This window comes from Sinohyriopsis cumingii, chromosome 12 (assembly GCF_028554795.1).
Source record: "Sinohyriopsis cumingii isolate HCF-2022 chromosome 12, ASM2855479v2, whole genome shotgun sequence".
Lineage (NCBI taxonomy): Eukaryota > Metazoa > Mollusca > Bivalvia > Unionida > Unionidae > Sinohyriopsis > Sinohyriopsis cumingii.
In genome coordinates, this window is record NC_142972.1 from 89,690,646 (window position 1) to 89,703,277 (window position 12,632).

Below are 12,632 nucleotides of genomic sequence, written 5' to 3' on the forward strand. Positions count from 1 at the left end.
AACACCACCTTGGTGGTTTTTATGAAGTGTTTCATGATTTAGAGTCATGTACTCCATTCCAGATTCATCCTTTTAAAATTTTAAGGAAGTTGGGGACAGTTGATGGTGAAATTCTATACCTCTGGTCACAAAATGAATAGCCAGCAGATACCAACTTTTGAATCGAAGGGCAACAGGGTCAAATTTTTGAATATACACATTGATTTTTCCTAATTCTTCCAGTGAAATTACTTGGTAATGCTGGGTTGGCCTTGACATACCTGATTTTAAATTCAATTTCAGTTTTGCATTTAACACTGAATTAGCATTTATGAATTCTTTGTCTTTGACAATGTCAATATCTTTTCCATTGTCCTTCAAGTATCTGTTAATGGCTGCACGAACATTTCTCAAGGAATTTTGTGATATTCTTGCGCCTGATTGGCTAGCATTTTTGTGACCCTGGATGATAAAAATTTTGGTTGGGCCTCAGCACAGAATCTTCTTAAGTGGCCACTCAGTCCGTCTGGCCTGATTGTGTTGAAGTCAAGTTTGTATCCATTAATTTCAATACACCAAGCTGTAAGTAAATAGAAAAATATTCATAGCAATACAATTCTTACACTTGGCAAGATCATTTTTAAATACACATAAAAACATGTCCTGCAATTTGTGCATATTTTGTCTATTTATGGTTGGAATTTATGTATGTAATACAGTGACATTATTAATTTTATCCTTCAACATTAAAGTCTTTCAAATTTATACAGAAGATTTATTTCTTGAGAAAAAGAATAGCAATGCAAAAAGTTATGTAATTTCTTTTTCATTGAAATTAATGACTATACATCCAAAATTACTTAATGAAGCAAAATCATCACTTTATGAATTATAATATACATTTTTCAATGGTAGTTAGTCACATTGTTGGAGATATCATGAAAACATTGTCATCTCAACAAACTATGCGATATGTTATGATATATGTTCAAAATCTATCCATCAAAGATATTTCATGTAAATAATCTGATTATTTTATTCTTGTAGTTTTAACATTTATAAACTTATCCAGTCTTTGAATAATGGTCTCATAAATATTTGTTTTTATTATTGTATAAGTGGTCATATTCACACCATGCCACCAACACCCACACACGTTTGAAAATAAGCAAACAAACATATACAGAAAATTAAAAAATGTACCATTAAAAACGCCAATGCCCCATTTTATGTTTTGTTTAGTAGCCTCTGAGTATTGATTTATTTCAATAGCTTTTAAGTCTTCCTCAGATAATTTCTTGAATCTTGGTGTATCTCCCTCAGCAGCCTCAAAATCGACTGTCCCAGTTCCCACGCTATTAGTGTTGTTGTTATGTATGGCTAGGGTGAAGGCGGTCATGGGGTGCTCTGTGAGGGAATCTGTCAATCTCTGTTTGATTTTATCTTCAGCGCTTGTACCATCCATCGCAATATCATCAAATCCATCTCCATCTGCTTCAGTCGCTGCTATTATTTCTTTTAATTCCATGTCATCTAATTGTTCAAAAAACTCCGCAGAAAATTGCAGTGAAAAATCACCTTAGTCGGCCATTTTGCTTGGCTATGTAGCAGATGAATGCTAAATTGTATAGTCAACTATGAATATCAATCAAAGAATATTGGAAAATGTATAAAAAAGGGTAGAAGTTATATTTATTTGCTGAATTAAAAATTTAAAAGACGAAACAATTGTTTCACAGTAATGTGTCTGCAGTTTTTATTTATAGTGCAAACCGAAAGTAGTCCCAGAATTGATCGAAGTGTAAAAAATTCCAGATCAGCATCACGTGACCATTTACATCCAATCATATTGCAGAAAATCCATTACATTCATAAAAATTGGAATTACAGTAACTTGAAACTCAAAACATTCCTGGATTTGGGTCAACTCTTAAGAATTATTTAGAAGTATTTACGTCTAAAAGCACGTAGTCCCTTTATGACCTTGACAAAAACCAATCATTTTATTCTAAGAATAAGATAAAAATAAAAAGTTGTTTACTTGTCTCAGTGATTTCTGAATCAAGGTCGGGAACTAGGTCAGCATAAGATACAAAGTTCAGTGTTTACGATTAACTCTAAGATGAAACTAATTTCTGGAAAATATAAAATTCCTTGTAAAAAAAATTTACATTATTTTGACATATAATGAAATTTAAAATAATTTTTTTAAAAACTTACAAATAAATTAAATCAGATATAAATTAAATCAAATATACATAACAGCATAGTATATCATACACTGAAACATGGCGCTAAACCACAAATAACAACCAATTAACATTAATTACTTTCATACTCATTAAACTAGAACAGAGAAATAAATTGTGTTCACAATTACAACAATTGCAGCATTTGATTTAATAAAAATTGTTACACTGACAAGCAAGGTCTTCTCACAAATATATCAATCAGCCCTGCAGAAAATCTCTTTTGGGAGAAGTAATATATGTTTAAGAGGACTGCTTCAACTGTCATAAACCTGTATTTTTTACTTCACGATATCCCTTGTAGCAAGTTTAAGCTGATGTTCGGAACAGCCTTCTCCAAAATATCATGGGCAGCATAACCTTCCAAGTTATATTTTGACAACTCATGATTTGTGCCCTAGCATGACACAGTTTACCATCATCTATTGTTTGTTTTTTTTGTACACCTGAACGAAATTATCTACACCATTTAGATAGAGAAATGCAGATCATTCCTTCAAGAGTGGTAGTGACTTACATAAGACAACAAGAAATATGTTTCAGGTTGGCCAACCATCCCTATCTTTCATTGCCAACCCTACCACCACCACCACCACCCAGTAAAATTTTTTTAAATATTATTTTAGTCTTGGAAATTGAAAATTCATAGCAAATAAGAAAATAATAGCGGGGGGGGGGGGGCTCTGAAACAATATCAAATAATTTGGCCAAAGGTAACCATTTCATGGAAAGCTGTCAAAAACACAGATGAACAATTAGCATGAAATCAAAGGATGTTTCATGTAAAGTTAGAATACCATGTCAGAGATGAAAAGTTATCTGATAGTTTCAATAACAATTCATAGTCCCAAATGGAATAGTCTCATTCAGGATATTTGCATTTTTATGTGAAAAATTATGTAACCCCCCCCCCCTTTGCAGCTTCTGGCAATGGAAATTTGAAGATCTGCCTTTACATATACAAAAACAGTTACACCTGCAAACAAAAATGTTAATGCCAAGGTGGTATGTAACTGCTCTTTACAGACATGAACAAAATGAAACTAGGATGATAGTGCCCATTTTCACAAAGAGAACAAAGTTAACATCACAGAAGGAGAAATCAGAGAACCTGAAATAACAGAAGGATCATAAACTGTATATTATTTGCTTGCCAGGTTGTAAATACTATTAAAATCTCTAGATATAAAAATTTTTACATTAGTCTCATATATTATATGTCTGCCAGGTTGCAAATAATATTAAAATCTCCAGATATAAAGCCTTTTTACATTAGTCTCGTATATTATGTCTGCCAGGTGGTAAACACTATCATGATCTTCAGATGTAAAGCACTCATATATAAGATGGATACAGCTAAAACATATTCAATCTGAAATCAATACAAGTCTTACTTGTCTTCTAAAAGAAAAATTGTCTTCCATATCACCAGACATACGTTCCCTATGGTCAACATCTTTGATACAAAAAGTCAAAATACTATTTAAAAATACATTTTTGGCTTTACTGGACCGATATCAGATGTCTTAATGGGATGGCATGTTGTCCTTTATTCATCCATCCATTAACACAAGCTTCTTATCACAATTTGCTTTACCTATTTGAAAAATGGATATGAACTTTAAGCATTTATTTACCCTATGACTGACTTGGTTCTAAATAAAAATCTTGTGCTGCTACCTTGACATTCGTATCGCTGTTCCTGAATGGATGGCCATATCACCATAGGTTTTTCACTAAGGGGCTTCATAATGAATAGCTGGTCCTAAATGAAAATGGTACAGATCAGATCTCTAGTATGGTCATCGTGGTGACCATCTTGAAAATTTGTCATTGCTAATAGTGCGGGGGGCATCAGCACAGCACAATACATTTCACCTCCTGGTATATGAATAAATAGAGAAATGTATGTATCTTATATTTGTATGACCACATACCCTTTTCTCGCCTCATCCATTCACAGGTCGATAAAGAAACATCACAGCAGTTGACATAGACATCTATACCCTCTGTACTACATCTCTCGGAAATGTTTACTTCCTCTCCAAGAAGACGCTTGACGAGGGTTGTCTTCCCTACACCCATGTGTCCGACAACCATGAGTCTTATGCTGTATATTGTTTCCTTTCCATCTTTTAGAGCATCTTCAAAAAGCTGGATGGATCTCTCATCCATGTTCTGAATTTCTACTGGAACACCTGTGCATGTAATGGATTATTTTTACTGTTAACATTGAGGCAAATTGAAAAATAATGACTACCCGAAACATCAGACAGACTATCCTCTAGAGGTGCAAGACTGAGAGTAAAAAATCACCTTGGTGTCAAAACTGGGGGTCAGACTGAGTAAAAAACAAACTTTGGTACCAAAAATGGGGTTGAAATTAAAAATTTGGGGGTCTCTGAAGCACAAATGAGGGTATAGGGAAACACTGATGAGAGAGTGTAATTTCAATGTATGCCATCAAAGTTATTCATGTTAATACACTGGAGACTTGTGCAACATTCACAAATCTATTGTCATAAAAGCTCACCACAGTTTATTGGTGTTCAATTTTGGTAAACACATTAAAAAAAAAAATAATCCAAACATTTAAATCTACAATCTGATTAAAACTGAGATATATTTATAAAAAATAAACCTGGCAGTACCAGTATGAGTCTGCTCTACAATTATCAAGTGCTTCTAAAAAATGTAACTGGTACATGTGAACTTGTTTGCATTTGCAACATGTATAATGTAGAGCATGTTGGCATGCATTCATGTACTGTGAATATATTTACATGTTATAATTATGGAAATCATGCATCATTTAAAGCAACAGCTGAACAAAATGACTGAGCCGTTTGCCCCAAAAATAGGCTTAAATTAAATCAAAGTGACCTAACTTAAGCACTTTTAAAATTGGCAGGTGAATCTTGCCAGAGTAGGGAATACCAGCATATAAACATGTATTTAAAACATTATAAAATATAAAACAATTATATAAAGAATAGAAGTTGTCAGCATGGTTTTGTGTTTGTTTTTTGTGTTTTGTTTTTACTTTTAAAATCACGGAATTTCCAAGAGGAAGTGAAAATAACCAAGAGCGATCAGTCTTTCAAAAGATGCACATCTGAAGCAAAGCCAAGCTGTCAAGTGTCCAAACCAAATTACACTCAGCAATCGGACATCAAATTGAAGGGGTTTGTTCAATTATTCCTACATCATCCGGAATATGAATGCGCCATTCGGCTTCGGCATGACAAGATGAAAATGTCTATAAATAATCGTTTGAGGAAAGTAGATATCTGATACGTCTTCTACTGGTCAATAAGTTTCTTATTTATTTTCACAAAAAGAAAACATTTTTAAAGAATCTGTTATAAACGAAAGGCAGATTGTTCAAGTGTCTATGTAAAATGGAAATATCCAATACCGCGAGATTATGCAACCTGCGAGAACATGAGAAACGCGGCATTTTAGACGCTGTAACCCAAGAGTGCTTTCCGGTGTAACCCGGATTGACGGTCGCGTGCAAATGGCTTCTCAATAAAAGCGCCCCCTACTGGACAAAAAAAAAAACTGTGTATTGCCCCGCACTGGTAATGATGAACGCTAGCTAGCCAGCCGCCATTGCGACAGTCCATAGAGAATTAAAATTTTTACATGAAATATTATAGTAAGAATTAAAGTGCAGATAGCTTAACAATCATGAATTAATTTAATTAAGTACAACTATATTGGTATTAAATTTTAAAACAACAACTATTATTATATTTGCAGTCAAAATCAATAAATAATGATTATGTTTGACGAACGTCACTTCGAGTTTACAAACTGGAGAATAAAAAATAAATATTTATTACACTTTAATTTCATTTTACATATTTTAAACTGTTTGTCTTTACAATTAGGTTCTAATTGTAATATGTATAACTTACATTTATTATCCAAATGTGAATTAGGAATTGTAAATAAATAAAATATTTAGTTTTCGTTATCGTGTGATATAAAATAAAATGGAATTACCTGATTGATGTGAATACTCCAGTCTGTACACTGTTATCACATTACTGTACTCCCTTGTGGTGTACATAACTCCATGCTGGTCATCATAGAATATTCCATAGGGACTTGATGACACTGTGTGTATGGTCACTAGTTGACCGCTGTCTGTCAGCTGATGAATTCTGTTAGAGTTCCTGTCACACACGTAAATGAAATTCCTCCTATCAACCATTATTGAGTACGGTTCAAATCCATCATGTTGATACACAAACTTTTGTGTGTGTGGATTAAAAATGTCATATGCATACACACAGCTAGTACTAGTGTAGTTATAAGTCCGACACGAGATGTAGACAGTGTTGTCTTTTACGGCCAACTGACTACCACCAATCCAGCCCCCTTCACAGACCTTTTGAGTTGAGTCTACACGTCCATCTGTAAGGTTTACAACACACCAGTACAACATGAAGTCGTCCAATTTCCAACCGCTGACAACGAGTTTGTCTGAATTCCATTTTGCCACTGAATTACATTCATGAAATCCTGTCCTTACATCTAATGTTTTGACCCGCTTTACGTCATGTATAGATTTCAATGACATGATTACAATCCTACTGTCCTCCAGACACACAGCAACTTCCGTCTTGTTAATAAGACAGACACACCAGGGAATGGACTCCAGTTCGTGTAATGTACACAGTTTACCGTCATGTCGATTGTAAATCTGGAGATTCCTCGCATTCTTGTCTATGACCAGCAACGTGTCTTCTGTCACCACAACGCCATTGTAGTTGGGTCCACTGCCGGCTGTGGATAAAAGAGAGACACATATCAGCATATGAAACAAACAAAATACAGATATATATACTTTTAGTAAACAACGCAAAATAAACATGTACACATTGGTATATCTATTTCTGACCTAAAACATTGGCCCAGTGTCGTAAATTTAGCCACCACCACCATTATCGTAATAGTCGTGTTATTTATATTATTACTATATTATACTAATTGCACAATCCCGTTTGTTTTTATCACCTGGCAATATTTTGAAAAGGAGCATGAAGGATAAATCATGCTCAAAAAAGTAATTGTTTTCGTATTTTAGCCACCACCATCATTGTCGCAATAGTTGTATTATTTGTATTATTATTATTACTATTAGTTTAGTTGCTAAATTGTAATGTTCTGCAACTACAACTAATGCTATTGAAGCCATGATATGCTTTAACATAAATGCCCTGCTATCAAATATATAGAGGGAAGGGTCACAGGAAACTAGGATTACTGTAGCCATTACGTTTTAGCATAAAAATAAAAATACCTTGCCCGGAGTATGGTAGGGCTAAAGGGGTAGAGGTGATTTTACATAAATTTCAAGTAACTCCTGAAAATTGCCATATGTGATCAATCAACAGAAACCACTTGAGGAGATAACACGGAGTCAGTCTATCCCCACCCTCAAGAAAACGTATCCCCTTGGTCAATATAATAGAAACTATTGCGATTTCTTTGGCGACGCCCATAATGCACACTTACTCGGCATTAAATATAAATTTGCACATCAGTTTGCACGGAGGGTCAATACCTACCTTTGTATCACAATTGAAAAACTTTTGAGGCTAGCACCATACAACCATGTGTACAAGAGTTGGGGATGAAAATTATGATTAATGCATGCAACTTATTTTGACCACAGAAGCCAGCCTACTCTTATGAAATGTTTGACCCTGCACCATAACTTGGAAACTAATGAGATCCCCACCATATAGCCATACATACGCCTACAGTACTTGAAAAGACAAATTAATATTTGAAACCGAAATAAGCCCTGGTGTTCATTTTTAGCTGGATTTAGCCCATGGGCTATAGATTGGAAATGATCGAAGTCCCCACCTTATAACAACGTATACCTGATATACTTGCTGGGTGGATATGAAAAGACAAATTCACGGACACATGATATTTGCCTCAAAGGCAAACCTTGTCAAAAGACCTGCCCTAATTATGATTCAAGCACTCAGTCAAAACCGTAAGACACGGAGATACGTGTTTTACATACACATAATTCAAGCTGTAGTTGTTGTCAGGTAAAATAATTAAACCAAATCATGTGCAGGTAAAACAGTAAATTTAAATTCGACTTTATTTTTTAAGGACGCACCTATTTTGTGTAAAAAGAGAAGAAAAACAATAAACGTCTTGTCAGCATTTTCTTTTAAAAATGTAAAGTATTTAAAAAGTTACATTAACGTTCCGACTCAAACGACACAAACGAGGCGGGGGTGGGGGGAAGAAAAAAGTATATATGATCTGCATTCGGTACAGGCACTCGTTTCTCTCAGCAAAATTGGAAGTTAATGACAACTCCAACTCCTCTTCTACAAATTAGTGGGAGTGGGTGTTTACAATACTTTGAAATTTTACGACGGAAACAAGCATTCCTACAGTACCTGTGGCATTTAAAGCAATATTTTTAGAAAATAAGATTAAATGATAATGAAATATCTTATTTTCAGAAATTTGCACCTGATACTTAATATTACATGTATATACTACCCTGACTATTTCAATGAAAGTTCCTGCCTCCATGAAAACTTCTGCACTCTCCAATTCTTGTCGTCTGCTCCTGAGCCAACAAAATTCGGCTCACATTCCTCATTCGGAATACAATACAGCAGCTTCGCGCATTAATACATATCCACGTTCCTTGCATGCAACATCCGATACCGCTGTTCTATAAGATATATAGCCAAGAACCAGACTATTTGGCGGCTTAGCATGGTTCCCGGTTCCTTTCAATATAATTAAATTTCAACGGCAGAGAACCAGTATAATATGGCTCTCTTTAGTACTGTGAAAAGTGTTTTGAGCACAAGTTTGTGCATTTTTTAAGAATAAAATGTAAATTGCCTAATTTCAAATTAAGAATTATAAAATCTACGCATAAATTTCATACACAGAATGCATATAATGGACTAACAGTGTAAAGTGGACAGAAACTTATGTGACAAGATTGTATCATTTACCATCGATTTCAGGTTTTCTTACTGTGTAGACAGGGTTAGATTTATATAACCTTTGAATTTGTTTTGCATGTTTTAAATGCCTTTAGCAGTTTAGTGACTAGGTTGAGCGCACCTACTGCAATATCTTTAAAAGCCACGTTTTTTAGACAATTACACCAGCCACTGCCGCGAAATGGTATCTACACCCTTACTACAAATACTGTACTGTGAATTCGTTAGGTTTAGCTCCAGGAAGCTATCCACTCTTGCCTGAATGAAAGCATTTAAAGTGGGGTTTTTTTTAATGCTTAAGTGCAGAGTTTTAAGTTGTAATCATTGCCAACTTATGGACAGCACATGATTGCCATTTTTCCCCACCCACTTGAACTGATTTGTGAAATCGTTTAGCATTCAACCTTATTTTTCCAGTTGCCCGTATTCAACACATTTATGCCCAATTCATTTTTTTTAAATCACACCAATCGGCTACTTATTTCATACCTATGACATCAACCTTTACTTAATGACTTGTTTGATAACATCACATTATATTCAAAATAACCTCTATATGACCTCTCAGTACTTTGAGATCACAATGTATTCTATTCAATACAGTCATGCCAGATGATACTTAGTAAAACTTCTGTTATGTTTCATCCGATATATGCATGCTGTGATCAGCTTGCGCAAGTGGGCAGCACCATCATTAGGCATTGCAAATTTGTGCCTTTGATTTTCAAATATAGATTCAAACCAATTAAAGTGATATTTTCATAAGAAAGTTACTTGCATTTTGCTGATTCTCATGTACAGATTGATAATGTATGATAGAAAAGTATGTGTCAGTAACACTTTAAATAATAGAAGAGTAGGTGTTGGTAACACCTTAAAAGATGGAAAAGTAGGTGTTGGTAACACTTTAAAAGATAGAAAAGTATGTGTCAGTAACACTTTAAATGATAGAAAAGTATGTGTCAGTAACACTTGAAATGATAGAAGAGTAGGTGTTGGTAACACTTTAAAAGATGGAAAAGTAGGTGTTGGTAACACTTTAAAAGATGGAAAAGTTGGTGTCAGTAACACTTGAAATGATAGAAGAGTAGGTGTTGGTAACACTTTAAAAGATGGAAAAATAGGTGTCGGTAACACTTTAATATATGGAAAAGTATGTGTCTGTAACACATTAAATGATAGAAAAGTATGTGTCTGTAACACTTTAAATGATATTAATACTTCTACTGTTGCATGTTATAATTTTGAATTACTTGTATGTGTTGTGATGACAAGGCATACATTAACTAAACATGATTATCTCTGATTGATCTTAAGAAAAATCATTTCTCATTATTTCTTTCATTACCAGTATGATGAATTATGTTCAGATTTTGCAGATGAGCCATACATTGTATCAGTTTAAAACATCGTAATCATTTTGTACCCTAATTTCCATCTATTATTGTAGTGGACCAGTCAATACAATGCTATCTCACAGAGGGAGGGGCCCATGTGGCTGAAGTGGTCCAAGCACTTGCTATTATCAATCACTGCCATCTCATGTCTCTCCACAAGGGTTCAAGTCTCAGTCTTGACCAATGTGGATCTGTGAGAAAGCATGCTAATAGCTTCCGTAAGTCAGTGGTTCTTAACGGAGCTTTCCTGGGTTCTTTCCTCTCCAGTTATAATGGCCACTATGTATAGCTTATTATGTATTGAAAAATGACATTAAACTCATAATATCTTAATGGAGGAAATTTAATGATCTGTCATTTTATTTATGCATTGTACTAAATTTCCACAAATTTTAGCTTTAAAGGACAGCATCTTCTTAGGAACTCCCACCCCACTCCCACAAAAATCTGCAGTCCATACTGTTCTTAAAACACCTAAAATTTCCAGCTCTTAATACAATCTGATTGACAGCTATGATCTCCTTCACTTTTTTTATTCTTGAACAAGAGAATAGAATGTTTTTTCCACTTATGTCAATCCAAACAAAGGTTTTTTCAGCATATTATAATTTACCATCTCCACCCTCCCATTCCAGGTAATTATAATCAAAGAGAGATAACTATTTAGGGGGCTGAGTGCCCTAAAGCACTCTCCATTACAGATCACTGCCATCTCACCTCTGTCTGCATGGGTTCAAGTCTCGGATTCGGCCAATGTGGGTATGTGAGAAAGCTTGCCAGTAGCTTCTCGAGGGTCGGTGGTTCTTTCTGGGGATTTCCCGGGTTCTTCCTCCACCATTAATACTGGCTGCCATGTATAGCCTATCGTGTGCTGAAAAATGGTGTTAAACCCTACAACAACAACAACAACTATTTCAGATTTGTATATGTTGACATTCTGGAACTGTGTATTTACATTTTGACAATAATGTATTTTCCCTAACATGAATGCATAATTTCACTCTGAATCAGCTCAGTAATATGGTAGCAGTCAGCTTAACAGTTAACACTTGTGGAGACCATTTGGTCTATGAAAGAACTTTAATCTTACAAAATCTTTAATTACCATATTAGACAATAGGATATCATTCATATGTGAATAAAGAATTTTTTTTTTTTTTACCATATATGGTATTAATTGTAGTCAGTGCTTAGCAGTAAGAAAAGGAAGATGAGTGGACCATCTTAGGACATTTTATAGGTGGGACATACATTTTTTACTTGAAGTAAAAGCAGGAGCCTCACAGTTCTTTGCCCCATGAAAATCAATTTATATCAAGAAACAGTGTACATTTTTAATATGGCCATCTGCAAGGAAATTGGTTGGGGTATTTGGACCACATATTTCATTCTGTTCACATACTTCATTCACAATTACTCAATCAGATTTTATCTCTCCCATTCTAGCTGAAGCCGTACTCAGTTTCTCATACAGCAAGATCATCAAGAGTAGTTGATTTTAAGGTTGAAATGTTTGTTGCAATATAATATATACCTAACCATTGCATATATTGCACTCATATTTAGGTCTCTACTGAAGGAAAGATAGATCGATTGTCAGCTGTCCATTCAGCACTCGTCCCCTCATATATAGGTCTCGACCCAAAGAGACATATTGGTTTTTGGCTGTCCATTCATCTGTCTGTCTGTCACTCATTTAAATAAGACAACACCAGACTGGACATTTATATGAGTTGAGTTTAAACACCAGACTGGACATTTATATGAGTGAGTTTAAACACCAGACTGGATATTCATATTGTGGGATTTATATTGTCTCGACCCAAAGAGACATATTGGTTTTTGGCTGTCCATTCATCTGTCTGTCTGTCACTCATTTAAATAAGACAGCACCAGACTGGACATTTATATGAGTTGAGTTTAAACACCAGACTGGACATTTATATGAGTGAGTTTAAACACCAGACTGGATATTTATATTGTGGGTGGTTGCAAAT

At 34.7% G+C, this 12,632-nt stretch overlaps 1 protein-coding gene across 3 annotated transcripts in view; it reads right to left on the minus strand.

The window, feature by feature from the left end:
* The window catches only part of LOC149786943 (uncharacterized), a 170,433-nt gene that overhangs the window by 137,953 nt on the left and 19,848 nt on the right, over positions 1 to 12,632 (minus strand). For all 3 annotated transcript variants that reach the window (XM_089977476.1, XM_089977477.1, XM_089977475.1), the window contains exons 3-4: positions 6,240 to 7,025; positions 4,166 to 4,426 (exon numbers count right to left, since the gene is read on the minus strand). In XM_089977476.1, coding sequence (XP_089833602.1) covers positions 4,166 to 4,426; positions 6,240 to 7,025 — 1,047 coding nt within the window. The remainder of the gene's footprint in view (positions 1 to 4,165; positions 4,427 to 6,239; positions 7,026 to 12,632) is intronic.